The following is a 24139-nucleotide window of genomic DNA, read 5'->3' as shown; positions in this document are numbered from 1 at the left end:
TATATAGCCATCAATTTATGAAATCACAAACCTGGAATAGAGTTGGACATAAAAGGTAGAAAACCACTTAACCTTTGAATGTTCACACAGTGTTCATATGCTGTTGTCATCTTGAGAATATTGTAAACAAACCTTTGGGTTTGTATTTGCATTGGATGTGGACACATTCAGAAGTAAAGAAAACTGCTTCACTTGGCTAGGTGTTTTACAAATGTCCAGCATTGTTTCTTAAGTACAACTGAACTTGTTGAACCTGTTTGTCAACAAGGAACTACTTCAACTTTGTCAAAGGTAACACAAACCACACTGGGAGAGAAAAGCTGTTTGTGAATAATATACAGTAAATCAGTTTAGGACTAGATCAGTTTAATGTGCCTATATAGACAGAATGGATTTCTGAACTGAATGAAGTTTGTGTTTGTTGTTCTTCATTGTTGAGACAGAGGTAGGTTTGAACAAATTTCTTCTTTCGTTCTCATGCACTGGTAAATCAGTATGAATCTGCATGTGTAAATGTTTAGAGGTTTAATGTAAATGTTTAAATAAGAGTATTTAAAGAGTAAAGAGATTTTTTTTCTTACTCTCAGCAGTTTTTAAGTTTCAGATTGATTCTAGGAGTTGTTTGTGAAACTTGAACTGAGAGTTGAGTTGAACAGTTTTTGATGTTGGTTATTCATCCAAAGCTTTGTGGCTCAAATATCTTTATGAGACTTTCTGGAAAGTTTAGTTGTTTTACTATATATTTTAATATTGTGTGACATAAGAATTCATACAGTTTTCTTTTTTATTATTATTATTTGTCCAAAGAAGTTAATTCAGTTGTATGTTTTATTGTTATTAAAGTAGCATTGCCTGTAAAATGAGTCTCTATGAGAAGAGAAAGTAGCAGTCCAACTATGTGTTTATGAAGAGTGTCGAGTCTGTGGATTATTCCCCTCAGTTCAATGGTCTACAAACCTGAGTGAGAATGATGTGTAATGTAAAGAGAATACAATTATCCCACCTTCTTACTTGCTTTTAGCTTAATGTATTAAATATAATGCCATATAAATATAATAATGTTATTTTTGTGTGTAACACAATGAACATTAAGGAACCCAATGGGGATTTGCACTCAAATTCATTATTTTTTTTAATAATCACATGCAGAAAAATAGACACTTCTAATTTAGTAAATTTAGTGTCTCAACCCACTAATTATGCAATTCATGTCTTGATAACATAATCACAGTAATTTAACAAAGTGAAATATCATTTAAAGTTTTTGATTTTTTATTGTGAACTGTCAATTCTCTCTTTATGTGTGCGACATGAAAAAGGAAGAAAACTGGTTTACCTGACAATGATCAAAATAGTTTTTCTGCTCCCTTTTTTCTTGATAAGATAAGAAAACAAGCTGAGAAAACTGGCTGATCTGGTTATGAAAAAAACCCTGAAACTATTTCAGCAATTTTGCTCATAAAAGGAAGAACTCTAAATTCAAAGCATCACAATCTTATGATCTAAGATACTAGGATACATTTTGTTTGACTGTGTGCATTGTTGGTCCTAAATGCTGATTCTCAAACCAACACTAAACCATGGAAGCCTGTTTACATTTCAGATTTAAAATAAATAAAATAAAATAAATGTTACTTCATACTTTAAACTCAATAATGTGACCAAAATAAGATGTCAACAGAAAACAGGATGTGAAAGAAATCATAATTGTGAGAGATAAAGGCTTAATTATGAGAAATAAAGTAAATATTTGTGTGTTCCTGGGCTATTCTGTCTTTTTGAGTTTTTGCCCCTCTTGCTTGAGAAAGCAGAAACCAGTTCAGTCAGTTTCAGACACAAATGAAAGTATTTTTTTGGCAGTCTGACTGCATAAAAAAAATGTGAACAACATTAGGACACAAAATATGATTTAAAAAACTCAGTCAAACTGAAAGAGAAACTGAACTATTGTGTAAAGTAGTATTAAATTGGTTATATATGTCAGAACTGTATTTATTTATCTGAATGCTATGAGTGATTTCTTCTAAATGAAATGAGCACAAAAGGGTACAGATTCCTGTAAACCTCCATTCAATTCATACTCTACCTGTTTTGAAAAAGAATGGATAATTTAAAAAAAAACAATTTGTCTTTCATTTAGCAATTAATTATAATGGTGAATTATTTATTAAAACAACTCAAAATGCCTTCTGAATATAATGTTTTGCAATATTGTCTTGAATGCTGATTCTGTAATTTTGATTTTCAGCTCATATGTATTAAAAGTTCAAAAACAAGGTGCAGAGAAAGCTGAAACTGTATTTTATTTTCTACTGCTTCTATTGACACTGGCATATAAAAAAGTAATCCACTATTCCATTGTATTCCCTGTATTTCATATATGGGAGTAGGAGTACTGACTGAGCCTACTGTACAACACTGTAAAATAAATAAATAAATTTAGATGTGACCTGTCACTAGAAAATTTTGAGTTGGGAATGTAAATTTTTTTTACAATGAAGACTTCCTGATTCATCATTCACTGTACAAACACATGTACACAACATTTTAAAAATAAACTTTTAACCAGAAAATAACGTAAAAGCCATAAACTTTGACTATCCATATCAGAAATTATTTCATTTCAAATCATTTAACCAACCAGCTAATATTCATTAAGAAAATAGACAAAACATGAATTAATATAATTGTCTATTGGCAATATGTTTAATCTGTTAAATATTTATTTATATTTATTAAAAATAGAAACAACATGAATTTTCAATTTGCCACTTCCAAAAACACATCCAAGAATTTAATTGTTTCTTAAAAATTATTTTAAAGTTTTTTTTTGTATGTCTTAAAATTTCAATTAAAGGTGTATTTTAATTGTATTTTTATTTCATTCTGAAGCAACGCCTGTGAAATGAGTCTCTGTGAGAAGAGAGAAGAGGAGGCGGATGTTCACATACATGAAGCAGCAGCTCCAGAACCCAGCTGTGTGTCTGTGAAGAGTGACACATCCATGGATAATCCCATTCAGTTCAGTGATGGAGCAAAGACCTCTGAGCCTGAGTGAGTATAAATATGACCCTGGACCACAAAATCAGTCATAAGCGTCAATTTTCCAATATTAAGATTTATACATCAACAGACAATATTTGGCTGGGATACAACTATTAGAAAATCTGGAATCTGAGGATGCAGGAAAAAAAAATCTAAATATTGAGAAAATCTTCCTTAAAGATTTCCAAATGAAGGTCTTAGCAATGTATATTAATAAGTTTTAATATAACTGCAGTATAACTGACAGTAAGATAGTATAAAATATACAGAATATAATATACAAATAACTGAATACGGAGGATTCCAGTAAGGCACCAAAACATACACCCCAGTAACAGAATGAATAATCCTTAAATGTGTTATACAAATTATGCAAGTAATGTATAAAGCAATTTCTGTGATATATTTATTGAGTCCAAGTTCATTCTAAGTTGGCTCTGGTGTCTAGACATACTGTATGATCAGAGGAATTGTGTAAAGTTTTGTCCTCTGTTTAGACTGAGTTTACAAAAACCTGTTATCACTCGTTGCTGCACAAGTATGAAAAAAAGAAAAAAAAAGATTTTATTTTGTTTAAATTTTCTATTTTGTTTTCAGAATTGGTATGGAATGGGAAATAGACAAGAAAGAAACTATATTTATTTTGATATTATATGGCATTAGTGTAACTGACAAGAATTCATAAATTCAAAAAACACATCCAAGAATTTAATTGTTTCTTAAACATTCTTTTAAAGTTTTTTTTGTGTGTCTTAAAATTTCATTTAAAGGTGTATTTTAATTGTATTTTTGTTTCATTCTAAAGCAACGCCTGTGAAATGAGTCTCTGTGAGAAGAGAGAAGAGGAGGCGGATGTTCACACACATGAAGCAGCAGCTCCAGAACCCAGCTGTGTGTCTGTGAAGAGTGACACATCCATGGATAATCCCATTCAGTTCAGTGATGGAGCAAAGACCTCTGAGCCTGAGTGAGTATAAATGTGACCCTGGACCACAAAATCAGTCATAACTGTCAATTTTTCCGAAATTAATATTTATACATCAACAGACAATATTTGGCTGGGATACAACTATTTGAAAATCTGGAATCTGAGGGTGCAAATTTCAAAAAAAGAAATATTGAGAAAATCACCCTTAAAGATGTCCAAATTAAGTTCTTGGCAATGCATATTAGTAATGAAAAATTAAGTTTTCATATATTTACAACATTAAATTTACTAAATAACTTCATGGAAAATTATCTTTACTTATTAATATCCTAATGATTTTTGGCATAAAAGAAAAATCTATCTTTTGACCCATACAATGTTTTTTTGGCTATTGCTACAAATATACCCCCAGAGACTTAAGACTGGTTTTGTGCTCCAGGGTCATAAATATGATGTGTTGTGATATTTAAAGGGAACACAATTATCCACAATTATAGTATTGAATATTCCTTATTTTTTCTTTGCTACACACTTCACACCTGGGCCCTGATCAACCTGTTGGGGTTTATTCTGCAATAATAACAATGTAAAAAATGTAAAAATTTGATATAATAAGCGAGTACACCATGGCCTCGTTTACACTGCAGGTCTTGATGCCCAGTTCTGATTTGTTGACTATATCAGATTTTTGGCTGTCCGTTTACACGTTCTTTCAATTGTGACCTCTATCTGATTCATGTGTTTACACTTACCATGCCATCTGAAACATTGTGCATGCATTGTTGTCATTTAATGCCTCACATGCTCCTCATGAGAATAATGTGACTTATGTGACTTCTGCTGACAAAATGAGTCTCAGTGAGCAATAATAAATAAGTGAATAATTAATATTGGGGGAAAATTTGAAATTCTTCAAAATTATTTATGATTTGTTGGAATCGATATTTGAAGTCGATAGTGAAGTCCTCTTTTTTTCTTATTCTTAATTACTATATTAATAATCCAGCTATTTTTATTTTATATTTGCTATTATAAATAAGAACAGATACAAAAAAAAACAGTAGGCATAGAACAAATAGTCTAGAAAGAAAAATATGCATTACCTTTATAATTTTATCTAAACTAAAGCATTCATGTACGAAACACAATCAAATGTAAAAATAACTTAAGTGTGTTCATTAGATTACGATTAAATTGATTATTAAAACTACAAAAGTAGTTCAGTGAAGTGCAGCGCGTGATTCCCTCTTTTCTTTTATTGTTAGATTAACATTATGATCATGATACAGACGTCCTATACTGTAATGCATGGATCTAATATAATGTTACACATCAGATGTTTTCTTCCAACATTTCCCTAAGCGTTCACTTAAAACAAAACAGATTATGTTTGCGTGAATTCTGAAATACTGTAATTGTGTGTGTGTGTGTCAGGATCGCGCACCAATATATGCAAGCACTTCGGGTGACAGTCCGCTGCAAAATGTAGTTCAAAATAGCCTGTGCAAATTTACAATCATTTTGCCAGCACGGGTCAAATATGACGTCGCTAAACACCGGAGAAGTACAACATTTTCGCAGTTTTAATGATGAACAGAACGTCTCAGTTACGTATATGTAACCCTCGTTCCCTGAAGGAGGGAACGGAGACGTTCTGTTCCGTACAAGTTTGGGGGAACCAGGTCCGGCTGAGCCAAAAAGGCATAACCATGAGAACCTGCTCCTCATCCTCCCTGATCTTGCACAACGCCTGTGCAAGAAGGCTCACTGGGGGAAACGCAAACCTGCGCAGACCCAGTGGCCAGCTGTGTGCCAGTGCGTCCGTGCCAAGGGTGCTCTCAGTCAGGGAGTAAAACAACTGGCAGTGGGAATTTTCCGGAGAGGCAACAGGTCTACCTGAGCATCTCCGAAGCATTCCCAAATCACGACTGGGGGTGGAGTCTCCATTCCCCGGGGCGAGACTGCTGCCGTGAGAGCTCGTCGGCTGCACGATTAAGCCTGCCCAGGATGTGAATGGCACGAATAGACCTCAGATGCTTCTGACTCCACAATAGCGAGTTGTGACATAGCGTAGCGTAGCGTAGACCGTTCAAACAGTTGATGTACGCCACGGTCGCAGTGTTGCCCGTTGTCCAGAACGTGCTTGTCCTTGAGCAGGGTCTTGGAGCAGTGCAGAACAAACCGTACAGCGAGCAACTCGAGGCAATTGACATGCCACTTAAGTTGGGGTCCTGTCCAGGAGCCTGACGCAGCATGCCCGTTGCTTCTGGGCGGCAGAGAACTGCTGGGCAAACTTCTCTACTGCGTCGCCGTGGAGGTGCTCCTGGACCACCAAAGTGGACATCACCTGACCCAAGGAACCCGCAGTAACCTTCGTTGCCCGGAGAGCGAGGTCGGTAGCAGCGCTCGCCTCGTGAAAAAACCCCAGGTCAGCACTGCCCCCGTGCAGCTGCTAAGCAGCTTGGTCTGCTTTTGAAGGGAAGTCATGGCGTGCAGGGCAGAAGTGGCCTGGCCCGCAGCTCTGTAAGCTTTAGCCACAAGCGTGGATGAGAAATTACAGGCCTTGGAGGGAGCTTGGGACCGCCATGCGGAGCTGCTCTGCAGACACAGTTGCATCGCAACAGAACGCTCCACTGGGGGAATCCCAGCATAACCCTTGGCCACTCCACAATCGAGAGCATTGAAGGTGGAGGAAATTCTAGAACGGTTTTGGGCAGTTAAAGGTGCCTTCCGTTAACTGGTCACTTCCTGGTGCACTTCCTGAAAGAAAGGAACCAGAGGGTGTGCTGGCGATCAGCACGAGCAGCCCCCAGGAACCAGTCATCCAGCCTCGAGCGCTTGGGACAGGGTGGAGGATTCCAGTCAAGCCAGTCAAGAGTTCTGAACTCATCCAGAAACTCAACCGGCTGCGGCGTTTGTGAGGGGGGTGTGGCCCGAGGAGGCTGGCTCATCGTTGAAGCCCACACGGTAACCCTCAGATCCCCCTGGCCACCAGCCGAGAAGAGGAGCTAGTACGGAGTGTGGCAGAGGGGACTCTGTACCTTTAAGGTAATCGATTCTCGATCTTAACTCCGAGATGGTCATGTCACCGCAATGAGAACATGAGTCATCCATGAACGTATTGTCAGCGTGCTGAAAGCCCAGATATGTGAGACAGCGATTGCGGCCGTCACAAGGAGAGATATGTCGACCACACCCAGAAACACACAGGCGAAATAACGTCTTTAAAAAGACGCAAAATCAACCTGTTACTCTTTTGTGAGAGATAAAGCTCCTTCAGTGGCGCTGAAGTGCTCAGGGGAACGCAGGAGCTGACTGCAGGAAACCCAGACGAACCGCTGAATTGCACCGTCACATCAACACCAGCTGACTCGCTTGTAAACACTCCGGTGAAAGCAGCAAGCAATGTGCTCGGCTCCGAAGCGAAAGCTTGAATGCGAGTTGCTCGCGCTGCTCCTTATATACCGTATTTTTCGGACTTTAAGTCGCACCTGAGTATAAGTCGCATCAGTCCAAAAATACGTCATGACGAGGAAAAAAACATATAAGTCGCACTGGACTATAAGTCGCATTTATTTAGAACCAAGAACCAAGAGAAAACATTACCGTCTCCAGCCGCGAGAGGGCGCTCTATGTCTTCAGTGTAGACTACAGGGCACTGAGCAGTATAGAGCGGCCTCTGGCGGCTGTAGACTGTAATGTTTTCCCTTGGTTCATTTGTCTTAATTCATTTCTCTTGGTTCATGTCAAATTCATTTTAATAAATAAGTCGCACCTGGCTGTAAGTCGCAGGACCAGCCAAACTATGAAAAAAAGTGTGACTTATAGTCTGGAAAATACAGTACCCGCTCTGCGGGGCAGAGCTTGTGATGCAAATTCCACAGGCCAGGGTACTCAGCGTACCATTGGCTCGTTTTGTAACTACTCGAAGGTGATTGGGCTCTTGGGTGAGATCCCATTCGTCAGTCTCTTTCTGACATAATGTAGAACGTGACCGACTGAAAGGGAACGCAATGCCTCAGAAAATCCCGTCTGCCTGTTTACATGACAGTCGCATTGGCACATATCTGATTTATTTCAGATTTATTTCCACATATGAATGAGACCTGAAACTGATCTTGAAATATCCGAAAGCATGTGTTTTCCCCCCCGTTTACACTCTCCTAGAACAGATCCGATCTGTGTCACATATGAGCAAAACATCAGAATTGGGTCACATTTAACTGGCAGTGTAAACGAGGCACATGAATCAATTTTTCTAAATGTGTATTTGACTTGTCCTGAATCACTATGGCACACCTATAATAAGTGTTTATATTCAGAATATTTAGACTGGTTCGGGTAGGTACCGCTGTGGAGTAGCCCAGTACCTGCATGATTCACAATAGACATAAACAGAGAGAAGTATCTCTGGCTATAATGTTCTTCTGCAAGACACACACAGTTATGTTTATTAACCACTAGAGCACCAAAAGTTATGCACTGCAGCTTTAAGATTACATTTTTTGCCATTTTTGCAATTATTGTCAGGGGCACGGATAAGTGAGGGAAGCTAGGACAATTCTAAGGGCCCACACACTTTTGGGGCCCCCAAAGAACTCTTTTGTTAGCAGTAACAGTACTAGTGGTAACGCAATAGAAATTATAAATGTATCTAACCAAGAGTTACAAATAAAACAAAATTATGGCTTATTTATCGGTTTCCGCAAAATTATTTCTGCAAGATTAGTACCATCGATGCTTTTTATAGTCATTTCAACATGCCATTAAAGCTACTGGAATCGCAATTTACCAGCTGCTGATTGTGATGCAGATTTTTTCAAATAGGATACACATCTTGACCACAGAACGTTTTTGTTAATGGTATGTAAACACTCAATTCTATGTTTTTAAAATAACGCCCCGGTCACACTGAACCAATATTAATTGTGACTGATCACGGTGTAGCTAGTATGACTAACCTAATAAAATGCTGTCTTTGCCAGATTTGACTATAATAATAATAATTGACACTTCAAATCAACATTTAAATTAAAATTTTTACTAAATGTATTTTTAATAATGTCTGAAAATATATCAATGAATAACCTTATACAAGTAATGTGCTTTGTGTTGTAAGTTTTCACTCTGCAGCAAACCATTTATATGTATTTATATGTAGGGCTATACAGCCATCTAGAGGTTGCACCATGATATTGATTATGATACAGAGGATAAATGGTGCATAAGTTTGAGTTAATTCTTAGTAAAATTCCCTTTAAATAAGAAAATATATTAGTTCTCAAATATTTCTGTCTTTATTCATTTGTATGTTCATTTATAAATGTTTTGGCTGTTTAATAGTAGGATTTTGTTTAAAATCTCCCACCGTGGCACCACACCCCGGCACCCTAAATAAAAAAAGCTTGTTTGTGCTGTGCAGACTGATCGGCGTATGACATTAAAGAACAAACAGTACTTTTGTAGAATGACACATCTCGAACAAACGGAACCTATATGCTCCCGTGGCTATGGGTAGGTTTCTGATTAAATACGTGGATACCTAGTGGTAAAAACCAATAGCAAAAGTAGTAGGTCAGTATTATTAAATTCCAGACAAAGATTTTAAAATAACTAGGTTGGCTTGAATGTTTGGTGCTGAATGGTTGCTGTAGGGGACCCAATCTATGTAGCAATGCTACATGTCTAAACGCTGCCCCCAAGGCTGTCAGCTCTGGAAATGCTTGAATATTTGAATGATTTTCTTTATTTTTAATTCACAGTTTTTCTATTAATCTCACTGTTTCTGCAGAGTGCAGAGAGATGATGTGATCAGATCAGTGATGCCCAATCTGACCTACACTAGCTCCGACCTTCAGACCCTCATCAGACAGATAGTCAAAGACCAACACAAAGCCAGCATGAAGACCAGGCATGAGAGCTTATCTGAAGGATCCAAACACGGAAGGAATCAAATCCACCTGAACAAGATCTACACACAGCTCTACATCATAGAAGGAGAGAGTGAAAGGGTGAATGAAGAACATGAGGTTTTACAGATGGAGAAAACAGCCAGAACAAAAGACACTCCAATCTGCTGCAATGACATCTTTAAACCCTTACATGAACCAGGATGTGGGGAGAAAGACAAAATCAAGACTGTTCTTACTAAAGGCATCGCTGGAATTGGAAAAACCGTCTCTGTGCAGAAGTTCATTCTGGACTGGACCGAGGGAAAAGCCAACCAGGAAGTAGATTTCATGTTTGTGCTTCCATTTCGAGAGCTGAACTTGATTAAAGATCATCGGTACAGTCTTCACAGACTTCTGCTGGACTTTCATCCTGAACTTCAAAATCTGGACTCAAAGATTTTTGAAGAGAGTAAAGTTGTGTTCATCTTTGATGGTCTGGATGAAAGCAGAATTCCACTGACATTTTCAGATGATGAGAGAGTCCTTGATATGAATAAGTCTTCATCAGTGGCTGAGTTAATGTCAAACCTCATCAGAGGAGACCTGCTTCCCTCTGCTCTCATCTGGATAACCTCCAGACCAGCAGCAACCAGTCAGATCCACTTAAAATACATCAACCGTGTGACAGAAATTCAGGGATTCAATGAGCTTCAGAAAGAGGAATATTTCAGGAAGAGAATCAGTGATGAGCATGAAGCCAGCAGAATCATCTCACACATTAGAAGATCAAGAAGCCTCCACATCATGTGTCACATCCCTGTCTTCTGCTGGATCTCAGCCACAGTGCTTCAGAACCTCCTGAAACAAGATGACAGTGCAGAAATCCCTCAAACTCTGACTGAAATGTACATCCACTTTCTGCTGACTCAGATCTGCATGAGGAATCAGAAGTATGATGAGAGAGATCCAGAGAAACTCCTTAAGTCCAACAGACACTTGATTTTGAAACTTGCTGAGCTGGCTTTCAAACAGCTAATGAAGGGCAATGTGATGTTCTATGAGGAGGACCTGATTGAGAGCGGCATAGGCGCCACTGACGCCTCAGTGTATTCTGGGATGTGCACTGAGATCTTTAAGCAGGAATCTGTGATTCATCAGAGGAAAGTCTACTGCTTCATACATCTGAGCTTTCAGGAGTTTCTAGCTGCTTTCTTTGTGTTTTACTCCCATGTAGACAAGAATAAGAAAACACTAAAGTTGTTTTTGAAAGAAGATTATCAGCATTACCATAGGGAATACAATCTGCATCAGCTACTAACACCAGCAGTTGATAATTCCTTAAAGAGTGAAAATGGACACCTGGATCTTTTCCTGCGGTTCCTGATGGGCGTCTCACTGGAGTCCAATCAGAGACTCTTAGAGGATCTATTGACACACAGAGAGAACAGCTCAGAGACCATCAAAAGAGTCACACAGTACATTAAAGACAAAATCAGGGGTAATGCATGTCTCTCAGCTGAGAAATACATCAATCTGTTCCTCTGTCTGATGGAAATGAAGGATCAGACTTTGTACAGAGAGATTCAGGAGTTTGTGCAATCAGAGAATTGCTCAATGAAACGACTCTCTCCTGGTCAATGCTCAACTATAGCTTACATGCTTCAGATATCAGAGGAGGTGCTGGATGAGTTTGATCTGAAGAAATACAACACATCAGATGAGGGTAGATGGAGACTGATACCAGCTGTGGTGAACTGCAGAAAAGCTCTGTGAGTACATTTGTGATTGGGGATAAAAAACTGTCTAAAAAATTTGTCTCTTTTAAAAAAAAATTCTGCTTTGTTCAGACACAGTATTGTAGTTTCTCTGTCAAATCATGACACACTTTTCTTTGACATGGCAATTAGGGATGTCAATTTTCGATCATTTTCATGATCGACCATCATTTAAATTAACCATCAATTAATCGATTAATGGTTAACCTATATGCTGCAAAATGCTCCTATTGCAGCAGCGCAGTCACTGGTATGACAGGAGGTGCAAAACCCACAAAAAAAAACGTTCTCACCCGAATTAAAGGGGGTATAGTTTTAATAAAATGCTAGTAGATGGGTTATAAAATGAATAGGTGTGATTATTATCATTTGATAAAATGAAGAGAGTGTGCCATACATTTGAGATCATTTTACTGACCACTGAACGTGCCTCTTTAAATGGTTTCCTGATGCTTCTTGTTGTATTTTAAAACACAATTGCAATTGTTTTCAGCTGACATTATGGCATTTAAAATAAAATTATCTCAAACATAACTGTGGTGCGTGTGAGGCTGTGGTGCACAGTCAGAGAGCAACCTCCATATTTTATAATAGAATTTATCTAATTTGTAAGCGGCCAAGTCTAATACTTTAAGCATCTGAGGGATGTTTGTAAATGGACGCATATGCTTGGATTAGTACTAACTGAAAGGTCCACACAAGATGTTAAAATGCTAAATGCTTGAAGATTTATTTTACTGTTACCAGTCTTCATTTACATGTAGGCAGGAATCCAAACAAACAGTCAGTAAAACCACCAGTAAATGACTTGCATTGAGTGGTACAGTGGCTCACCACCAGCGAAGCTTTCAAAAACTGTGTGCACCTTCCTTCCAGCAACACCTGTTACCTGAAGGAAGGTTCCCACCTATATTTTGCGAACATTCAACCAAGTGACCCCTAATGGACATACCTGTAAATAACAATTCAAAGGAAAGACCAAAATGGCTTTTACATCATTTATTTCCACTGGCCAAATAATATTTAGATCCCACCTTTTGTGTCGGAAATGGTGTACACCTCTTTCAGTGCAGGTTTTATGTTTTATGTTTTTACACAACATTTATAAATGAGGCCCAACTGCTTTGCTGCACAAGGGATCAAAATAATAATAATAATATAAACTCTTTCCTAACTTTCCTAACATTATGCAGAGACTCATCTGTGACCCCACAGACAGGAACATCTCAAAGTTTAGACTTTTCGACTGTAACTGGGCAGTCTATCTTTCTGAACAGTGTTACGTATGTGTACATTTGTGTTTTGTATATCTCTTTTTATTGGATCATATTTCATTCTATTTTATAGACTTGCTGACTGTAATCTCACTACTCAGTTATGCAAAAGCTTGTTTTCATCTCTACAATCATCAAACTCACTGAGAGAGCTGGACCTGAGTCACAATCACCTGCAGGATTCAGGAGTGAAGCTGCTCTCTGATGGACTCAAGGGTTCACACTGTCAACTCAACATACTGAGGTCTGGGATCTTCTCTAAAATATAATTTGATCCAGAGACAATAAGTTGACTTATTGTCCTATCAATGCATTTCAAAATATGAGACAGCTACTTTTGAGTAAAAAGCACTAGACAAAATATCAGGAACTGCATGTTTTGAAAAGATACATGATAATATTTGTACTTTGTTCTATTTAGATTGTCATGCTGTAAACTCTCTGGTCAGTTCTGTAAACGTTTGTTTTCATCTCTACAATCATCAAACTCACTGAGAGAGCTGGACCTGAGTCACAATAACATACAAGATTCAGGTGTGGAGTTTCTGTCTGATGGACTGAAGAGTTCACACTGTCAGATCAACATACTGAGGTAAGATAAACAGATTAAGGTTCACTTGGATATGAAATTAAATGGGCCATATGATGCTTTTTAATGTCTTTATCCTTTAGTGTGTAATGTCTGTTTATCTTTGTTTAAGATTGCTAATATACAAAGCTCATAGACTCACACAAAAGGGATTTATTCTATCTAACAGAGAACACTGCTCCATGACATACATACTGTAACATATTAACATAATACCTGACCAAAGACATAAACAAATAAGGTGATGCTTCTGTAATTGAAGTGTTGTCCATGTCTCTGCAACACCGTGTTTCCAAATGAAAGCAAAACCCCTTCGTTTAACTTCCCGAAAACAGACAAAATAAGAATTTGTTTATAGCACTGTTCCTGAGCAGTATAAACCAAAAGATTACTTGTGCACAGGACATTTTATGAAGCACTATGTGAACAAAAGTAAAATAACCAGTGTGAAAAGTCATGTTTGCAAAAATTTTTCTGATTGATCTACTTGTAGATTTAAAAACATTTGTCTGATGCATTAAAAAAAGATTATAAATACAACATATGCAAGCAGTACATTAAAAGTGATTCAAACAAGAATGGCCTGAATTCTGGAATTTAGAGATATCTGGGTTTCTTTGATATCTCACATTTTTGATAGTCACATAACATTGAATCATATAAAGGTAGGGACAGTTCACTGTCTTTCTTTAGCAAGCCTCAAGTGTTTAGCTGTACAGAGACATAAGGTATAGTGAAAATCAGGGTTGCTACCCGTCCCAAAAAATATGGGATCGTCCTGTAAAGGTAAAATTATGTGGCCTGTATCAAATCAATGTGAGAGGCCATTTGGCCTATAATTGAAAAAGGCCTACACATAGCTGAATTAACACATATGTATTTTGTTGTATGGAGAATACTAATAGCAAATAAAACTAAATCAACTTAACAAAAATTAGTAGAGAAGCTCATCTGCACATAGCAGCAATTAAGAATTAAGCAACATTTCCACCTGTTTAATGCAAGTAGCTCTCCAATTACATGGAGGAATGGGAAAAAATATCCATGTGTCTGTCTAGTAATTACAAATTTTATAAGGTGAACTTCATAGTTTTCTGAAAAGCATTTTCAGCTTGTGATAGTGGACTGTGTTGCTAAAGGGTATGCATAGACATCTGCATATGCATCTTTTTATTTATGTAATTTTTTTGTTTGGCTTCTATTAATATAATATTTAACAAATTATAAGAGCTAGGTAGACAGATAGTTATTATATTTTTAGACATTTTTAGGTAGATCATTATTTAAAGGGGGGGTGAAATGCTATTTCATGCATACTGAGTTTTTTACACTGTTAAAGAGTTGGATTCCCATGTTAAACATGGACAAAGTTTCAAAAATTAAGTTGTACGTTTGAAGGAGTATTTTTGTTCCAAAAAAAACTCTTCCGGTTTGTCACAAGTTTCGGAAAGTTTTTTTCGAGTATGGCTCTGTGTGACGTTAGATGGAGCGGAATTTCCTTATATGGGTCCTGAGGCACTTCTGCCGGAAGAGCGCGCGCTCCCGTATAGCGAGGCTGAGCAGCACAGACATTTCACTGATCAGAGCGAGAGCGTCGCGAAATGTCACAAAAGAAGTGTGTTTTTGGTTGCCAGGGCAAGACAACCCTGCACAGATTACCAAAAGAGAAACAGCATTAAGGGACCAGTGGATGGAGTTTATTTTTACAGAGCATCAATGGAGTTGTGCAAGTGTTTGTGTTTGTTCCCTGCATTTCGAAGATGCTTGTTTTACAAACAAGGCCCAGTTTGACGACGCATTTGCACATCGTTTATTTCTTAAGGATGATGCAATCCCAACGAAAAAGGGTCACGATCGTGTGTTGGAACCACAGGCGGTGAGTAAAACTGCTTCAAATATCTCTGTGTTGTGAACTTAGCTGTCGGCGCGTTAGCACATCAAGTAAACAACATGCGATATTGTCATCAAACTGCACTTTCCACATGTACAGCTTAAAAAAAAAAAAAAAAAAAGACGACATAAAGTGGAACTTAGTCATTTTCCAAAACCGCTAAGCAAATATATACAGTTTCAGTACATACCACATACAGACGCATTTGCTGATGCTGCTCTTGTTAAATTTCAGCCTCTGGGTCTGTGTCACAGCTTCCAAACGCGAAAGCCTATTCGCGCTCGTGATTCTTTAGCTCCGCCCACACGTCACGCCTCTAGGCGCTCATGTTTTTCCGGGAAAAATCGGTACAGACTATCTTTCTCTTGTAAATATAATAAAACTAAAGACTTTTTGGAGTTATGAAGGGTGCAGTACTACTCTATAGCTAATAGCTACTCAAGATTAACAGGATATTGAGTGAAAACGAGCATTTCACCCCCCCCCCCCCCCCCCCCCTTTAATATTAGGTATGAATAATGTAATGTAGATTAAGAACATAATTTAAGAATATAAATTATATTAAGAATATAATTGTTAAATATTAGAATATCATTGAGATAATGTTATTTAAGGTGAAGTGACATAAAGCCAAGTAGGGTGACCCATACTCAGAATTTGTGCTCTGCATTTAACCCAGCCAAAGTGCACACACACAGCAGTGAACACACACCTGTAGCAGTGGGCAGCCATTTATACTGCGGCGCCCGGGGAGCAGTTGGGGGTTCAGTGCCTTGCTCAAAGGCACCTAAGTTGTGGGATTGCCAGCCCAAGACTCAACCGACAACCATATGGTTAGGAGTCAAACTCTCTAAACACTAGGCCACAACTTTAATAAGTTATCATTCATAAACAATGTAGTCATTTACAATTTATGACATTAAAAAAAGAGTTTAAAAAAGAGTTAATTTGGTTTACAATAAAATAGGATAAATATTTACATAATGCAGCCCTGATTAATTCATAATTCATCCCATCAATGTAAAATCTGTGAATTTTGCAGAATTGTCTAAAAAGTGATAAATGATTCTAGACATAATGATCCCTTAAAGCACATAGATATATCCTGAAGCAGATATTTAGGAAGAAATAAAATAATCAATTGTGTTCTGTTAAAAGTTAAAAGTCCAAAAAACCTCAAAACCCCCTGAAGCCTCAGGTACAGGACAAAAGTAAGATCAAATATTTATAGTAAGATTTATAAGATCAAATATTTATAGCTGCAATGTTTCATTTACCCCCTCCTCTCACACACCCACTCCTGTCGGGAGCCTGGTGAAGGGCGGCGATTTAGGATGGGTTGCCGATGATAATCAGGGAGGAGGAAGCTGACTGTATATATATGCACATATATATATATATATATATATATATATATATATATATATATATATATATATATATATATATATATATATATATATATATATATATATATATATATATTAGGGCCGGGACTTTAACGCGTTAATTGAGATTAATTAATTACACAAAAAATAACGCGTTAACTAAGATTAATTAATTACAGAAAAAAAATTCCCCCATTTTTAATAACTTATTTTTGCACCGCGGAACGTTTCTCACTGGATTTGTTTCGGCGGACCGATTATACTGGAGCACCAACTAGCGTTCACACATCACCGCAGCAGCACATCGAGCCTCAAGTATCACCTCAACGCTAAACATATAGCAGCTAGCGTGGACTTTACACTTTATGTTGAACTATGTATTATTTTGTTGGTGCAACAGTTTATGTTGAACTCTTTATTGTTTTGGCCAAGGTTTGTATACTTAGTATGTTATGGCCTCTGAAGCAACAGAGAGATGTTTTCTAAAAGTCAGTGTTTCCAATGTTCTGAATGTAATTGACAGTATTGTGTTTTACTTAAAAAAAAAAAAAAAAAAAAAAACACTTTACAGAAGGTTCCAGCACCTATAAGCTTCCTGAATTTCTGAAATGTACTATTTCTAAATTGTTTCTAAATATGCTATTGCTACACTTCATGGCAAAAATTGCACTGGTCTGCTAGACTTGGTTGAACAAAAATAAACAATATTTTGTTGCTTAAGCTTATGTATTCAGTCATTATTCAATGGTATACTATAAATCCATGTGAAAAAAAATTACTTCTCACTGTTCTCAGGTCAAATATTTATATGCGATTAAAATGCGATTAATTTCGATTAATTAATTACAAAGCCTCTAATTAATTAGATTAAATTTTTAATCGAGTCCCGGCCCTAATATATATATATATATATATATATATATATATATATACATATGACATTTCTCACTAGCGAGGTAATAACAGAGCTTTTTAGAGAATTCACACATTGGATGGAGACATTGGATGTGATGCGGAAGAAATAATCCTAATCACAATAGTGATTTAAGTACAAAAACCAGACAAATCCCTTCAAATAAATTATTGGATCGATGTCACGATTCATGATGTGTGGTAACCGTAGTATAAGCGGAAATAATTGACTCCGGGCCGTAGATTTATTAGAAAAATAATGCATAACCGAGGTGGTGATGTGGCCACGATGTGAAGTCAATTACACACACACACACACACACAAACACACACACACAAATATATATAGTATATATATATATATATATATATATATATATATATATATATATATATATATAAAATAGGCCATATTAAATGTTGTAATATTTAATGTTTTGCGCTTTCTGTCACACCCACTGAAGGCTTGTCAGTAGATCAAATGTGCTAGCCCTGGAACATAACCTGTTCCAACAAACTCCGGAGCAGGTTATCTTCAGAGAGCAAGTTACTATGGTTACATACTCTGAAAGTTACCCCCGATTTTGGTACTGAAGGCTGAGGTTATCCACTTGCCTATTCCCAAAATAATAGTGCTTAATAGTCTATTGTAGGTCAAGTTGTGTTCCCAACATGGACAAGTTTTACCTGCTGAGCAACAGACATTTTTGTGAAAATGATGTTAATATAACAACTTTATAACTTTCATATGTTCATAGTAAGACACTAAGGCCCAATCCCAATTCTACCCCTTAGCCCTTCTCCTATCTTAAGGCCAAATAGCCCTTCAAACGAAGATTTTTCGGGACCACACTTCAAACGAAGGGGTGTGAATTATCTTGGCAACATGGCTGCTACAGCGAACAAAAAGACACATAAATGTAAGCTTTTTTGGCATAAATAAAGGTTCCAACGAAAAGTAATAATTTTTTTATGTTACATTCAATTGTGAGTTCATATTAACGGTCAGGTTACTCAAATAAATGTTTGCAAATATGCATATGTCTGAACAGTACGATAACTGCCGTAGACACTGATGGGGGCTAATCCCCCCGATAATTAGAAATCGCTAAACCATTTTCTCAAATATTGCCTATTCAAGAGAGAGAGAGAGAGAGAGAGAAATGGAAGTTATGTGTATTCGCATCTGTGCGTTTATCTTTTTAGAGTGAGTTTACTTAAAAACACGATTGTATCCTCTCATCGCTGGAAAACTATAGTGTAGCGATTCAGTATTTAAACTGTATTTAACAAAAGTCGTGGGGCAGCTTTGACAAGTTTATTTTCTCCTGGATGTGTGAGCTGCACAATTTCCGATATGTGTCTGTGTCAGTAAGCAGCTCATTAATACAGAACGATAATTAAAGGCTCTAATGCACACCAGTACATGTGTGTTTTGTAAGAGCTAGATGACGAATGATGACGTGTGATGAGTACTGTTGTCCCAATCCTTAGGGGAATATTTTCTCCCCTACCCCTTGACACTCTGTTTTAAGGGACAAGGGGAAGGGGTAGGCACAGGGGAAGGGGTATAAAATAGAATTGGGATTGGGCCTAATTCAAGTTTCATGTGATTGTCAGTACATTTTCAAAGTTAATCTCCTGATGAAGAATAAAATATTAGTTGTGATCAATACCATATGCACAACACAGAAAACATTATTGTAACCCACTGTGTTCATCTTTATTGAACAATTCTTCATGCTCTGTTTTAGACTTGCTTACTGTTATCTCACTGGTCAGTGCTGTCAAAGTTTATCGTCATCACTACAATCATCAAACTCTTCTCTGAGAGAGCTGGACCTGAGTAACAATGACCTGCAGGATTCAGGAGTGAAGCTACTCTCTGATGGGCTGAAGAGTTCACACTGTCACCTCAACATACTGAGGTAATAAAAACAGATATATATATTAACTTGGTTATGATATTAAAGATGCCCTCTGCTCTGGTCCTGTATTTCCTGTTTGTTTGTAATATATCAGCAGACCACAGTGTGTTAGATGTCTTTGGTTTGTGTTTGCGTAAGCCTAATGTTAAACAGACAAACAGAAAATGTTACTGAGACCAATTATGCTCCATCAACACTATGATGTAGAGTAAAACAGTAAACCCAGAGTTACTCAAAGTGAACTGAAACTGTTGGAGAAAGGTGAAACATTGATCAATGAATCATTTTATTTAAAGCAGGAATCTGAAAATTCCTGTGTTTAAGATGATCTCCTGTCCCAGATGATGTGATGTTGAGTGTTTGTGTGTGTGTTTGTAGATTATCTGGCTGTATGGTGACAGAGGAAGGTTGTTCTTTTCTGGCTTCAGCTCTGAGTTCAAACCCCTCACACTTGCAAGAACTGGATCTGAGCTACAATCACCCAGGACAATCATTGATCGAGTTACTCTCAAATCCAAACTACAGACTGGAGAAACTCAAGTATGTTCAACACTATCATTTATCATGTCATGTGTAAATATGTGCAGTATAAAATAATTGAAAACTCATATAGATCCCTGCATGCAGGACATATTTACACATATATACTACACAGAAAAATAAGGATGTGTCTTGACAATTAGTTAAACAGATTAGTTACATTCAAGAAGTATTTCTGATAATTGAGTGGATTACTTAGAATTTCACTGTTTGTTTACTTTTATATTAAAGGGTTAGTTCACCCAAATAGCAAAATTATGTCATTTATAACTTACCCTCATGTTGTTTCAAACCCGTAAGACCTCCATTTATCTTTGGAACACAGTTTAAGATATTTTAGATTTAGTCCGAGAGCTCTCAGTCCCTCCATTGAAACTGTGTGAATGGTATTCTGTCCATGTCCAGAAAGGTAAGAAAGCTTAAGTCATTTGTGGGTTAATGCGTATTGGAGACTCGAACTGTTTAAAACGATTCAGTTCGATTTGGTGAACAGGTTTAAACTTTGATGTTTTTGATGATGTTTTTCTTACCTTTCTGAGGCAGAGGGCACATTTATGAGTGAAAATTGGAAGTATTGTACATGAGAACGCTCTCCTTGGAAATGTAATGATAATAGCTTTTTAATAAATGTTTCTTTCTATTCAGACAGTTTAACAGAAAAAATTTAAAGTGTTAAAGATGAATCCAGAAAATACACAACGATATATGGTTTGTCTATTGTCTTTATTCCAATTCAGGTATTTTTAAATAAATAAAACATATTTATGAAAAAATACTTTAGCCATTAGCACGGAAAGTATTTTCTTACTAATTCATTAAAATTAATCCACAAACAAAATGCAACTTTTCTGAGAGTGATTCATGTGCTGATATTACTTTAACAGTTTAACATTTAACATTTAGTCATTAAAACCCTCTCATCTCTTAATTAATCTCATTTAAAGCAGTGTTGCTATAGTCATCAAAATGGCCTTTGTGTATAAATACATCTACTAAAATGTGAAAATAATCAATATCATCTTCAAATTGTTTGTTTTGATTGAGGTCACCATTGTTATCATTCAGAATTTACAGTACATGTTTATTAGTGAAATATTGTCTATTGCTGTTCTTTATATTGTGTTATTCGCTCCTGTGTCTTAGTTGCAAAAGAAATAGGCTTAAAAAAAACTGCTATATGCAAATTTGATATTTCCTAGAAGCTAGATAGAATGCAGAGTGACATCAGACACCTCATTCACATTTAGTTCGGGGAAGATACATTTCTTGCTGCATCCTCTCTGTTCAGGAAACAGTAGGTTTTCTTTCATTTCATGAGAGCAGCTTTACTTTCTTTCTTTCTTTGTGGGTGTTTTTACTTTTTCTTCATTATTATATAAAATTAGTGACTACCTTAATTTTTATAGTGTGGATCATGGAGGAGAATTCAGGATTACAAAAGGACTATGGAAATGTAGGTCAAAACACACACACACACACACCATGATCGTTGTTTAATGTTATAAATGTTATAATCTGTCATCTTTGTGTAGATGCATGTGATCTCACACTGGATTTAAACACAGTAAACAGCCGTCTCACACTATCTGAGGAGAACAGAAAGGTGATGCTTGTGACAGAGAAGCAGCCGTATCCTGATCATCCAGAGAGATTTGAAGAGTATCCTCAGGTTCTGTGTAGAGAGAGTCTGACTGGACGCTGTTACTGGGAGGTCGAATGGAGCGGGTTTGCAGTTAATATATCAGTGACATATAAAGAAATCAGCAGGAAAGGGAAGAGTAATGACTGTAGGTTTGGGCAAAATGAAAAGTCCTGGAGTCTGAACTGTTTTGATAAAAGTTTCAATGTCTGTCACAATAGTAATATCACATTTATATCTGTCCCTCCATATCGCTCTAACAGAGTAGGAGTGTATCTGGACTGGTCGGCCGGCACTCTGTCCTTCTACAGCATCTCTGACACACACAAAACAACAACCTTACACACTTTCAGCTCCTCATTCACTGAACCTGTTTATGCTGGATTTGGGGTTGATAATAGCTCTTCAGTGTCTCTGTGTGAGATGAAACAGAAACAATTGAGACACACTTGAGTGAAACACTCTCACGTTATCTCTGTCTTTAATTCACACAACTGTAAAACTGTTTCTCTCTTCTAATCTTAATTTCAGTGTGTATATACGTAGAATCAAAGACACACTGACTTCGCTCTGAATGAGATACACCACAGACTTCTATTGTGTTTTATACAGACATTTGAATCTGGCTCAGCAGAGTTTTAGTCTTTCTGAGTCTCTGAGCGACACCTGGAGGAAGATTTAGTTTCTTACTCACAGGAAACAGTTCTTAACAAGCAATTACACTGTTACTAGTTGTCAGGACTCATCTTCTAAACATTTCATTACAAATTTAAAATGCTGTGGAGCTCATGGTATAGATACCTTCACAAATCTATTTTTGATTTATTGACTTAATGGACTTTACAGAATTGACATGTTTTTATGTCTTTGGTGTTGCCAAAATGTTGGGACATAGTTGGAAAATATGAAACATTTTTACATTTTTAAATTAACATATTTTTTCTGTCGAGATATTGTGTACATTGTTTGTTTAAAAGATAAAGACGTGTACTTTTTTAAATCGAGTATATATTTGAATCTATATGAAGCATTGGGTTATGTAAACTTTCCTTGTTCTGCATTATTTGTGTCTTCTTACAAACCTTTATGTCTATTCAGTTACATTTACATTTTTCAGGGTATTTGTATTTATAGTCTTACTTTCTGATTTATATACGTGTTTTAGAGTTATTTAGAAGGGCAATGTCAATAATCTAACTGCAAGTACTGTTTAGAAAAACAGTACTGATTGACATTGTATGCATTAACTAACCTAAACAAAACAAATGTGTATCAGTTGAATTTTAAACATGACAAGCATACACATAATTCAATAAAATAATATTTGAAATATGTATCATGTATTTAAGTGTTTCATTTTCCTTAGTAACTGCATGTGGTGTGTTTTAGCTGTTGCAGCAGTTATACTAGCTATTATATTTTTGTTTAATTATAGCACAGGACAACTGATCTAACTCTGGCCTGTACAGACCTAAACTTGTGTGCTTGTGTGTGTGTGTGTGTGTGTGTGTGTGTGCATGCATGCGTACATGTGTGTGTGTGTGTGTGTGTGTGTGTGTGTGTGTGTGTGTGTGTGTGTGTGTGTGTGCTATGAAGGTTATAGTCTCTCTTCTTGTGTTCAGATCTGCAAAGTGCAAACCCACACTTTTAAACATGATTTAAACACCGTGGACACTCGGTCTCGCTCTAAGAGTAACTTATTGAATCTCTGAGCTCCACCTGCAAGAATATTTTGTTTCTCACTCACAGGAAACAGTTTTTAGCAACTGCTTGCTTTGTTACTATGGTAACTGATATTTGAGTCAGAGCTCCTTTTCTAAACACACTTCATCACGAATGTTAAAGACTGTGGAGCTCATCTTACACTCTGTGTGGAGGGATGACATCTCTTTCTGATCACTCCTTCTCACAATCACAGTCTGATTGTTCAGCAGAGTTAAAGATGTGGATCAAACTCATGTCAGATTTAGACTTTCTGGGACTCAGTGCTCAGAGTTTGAGAATCTCTCATAGATGTAGAGCTAAATATATTCAATGATCTGTTTATGTCTTGAGCTCAGTATTATGTATTGATATTTTATTCTAAAATTATGCATTTTATCTTGTTTATTACAAATATACAATGACGTTTCCTCAAATGTTATTATTACCATTGTCCTTTTCATAATCTGCAGGACATGTTGAATCAGAGATATTTCAAGGTCAAACTGTAAACCAGTGCAGCACGTTAATCTCACCACCAGAGGGCTCTGACACCTGCTTATTGAAATGGACTATTAATATTCGACACAATTCAATTTTTTTCACACAATTAGGTTTTTATACATTACTTGACATTT

The 24139-nt window shown here is 36.7% G+C and overlaps 1 protein-coding gene across 2 annotated transcripts; it reads left to right on the top strand.

The window, feature by feature from the left end:
- Positions 1 to 281: 281 nt before the first annotated feature.
- LOC113060872 (NACHT, LRR and PYD domains-containing protein 3-like) lies at positions 282 to 23094 on the top strand. 2 transcript variants are annotated; one of them, XM_026230109.1, is made up of 10 exons: positions 282 to 445; positions 2893 to 3054; positions 3851 to 4012; positions 9765 to 11633; positions 12987 to 13157; positions 13335 to 13505; positions 19448 to 19621; positions 20000 to 20161; positions 21568 to 21614; positions 21694 to 23094. In XM_026230109.1, exons 2-10 carry the CDS (start codon positions 2906 to 2908, stop codon positions 22251 to 22253), a joined length of 3465 nt encoding a protein of 1154 aa, XP_026085894.1. In that variant the 5' UTR covers positions 282 to 445; positions 2893 to 2905; the 3' UTR covers positions 22254 to 23094. The 2 variants fall into 2 exon arrangements, with proteins under 2 accessions (XP_026085894.1, XP_026085895.1); XM_026230110.1 differs by lacking the exon at positions 3851 to 4012.
- The last annotated feature ends 1045 nt before the right edge of the window (positions 23095 to 24139 follow it).

Source organism: Carassius auratus, chromosome 42 (genome assembly GCF_003368295.1).
Source record: "Carassius auratus strain Wakin chromosome 42, ASM336829v1, whole genome shotgun sequence".
NCBI lineage: Eukaryota > Metazoa > Chordata > Actinopteri > Cypriniformes > Cyprinidae > Carassius > Carassius auratus.
This window is presented reverse-complemented; position numbering and strand designations above follow the sequence as displayed.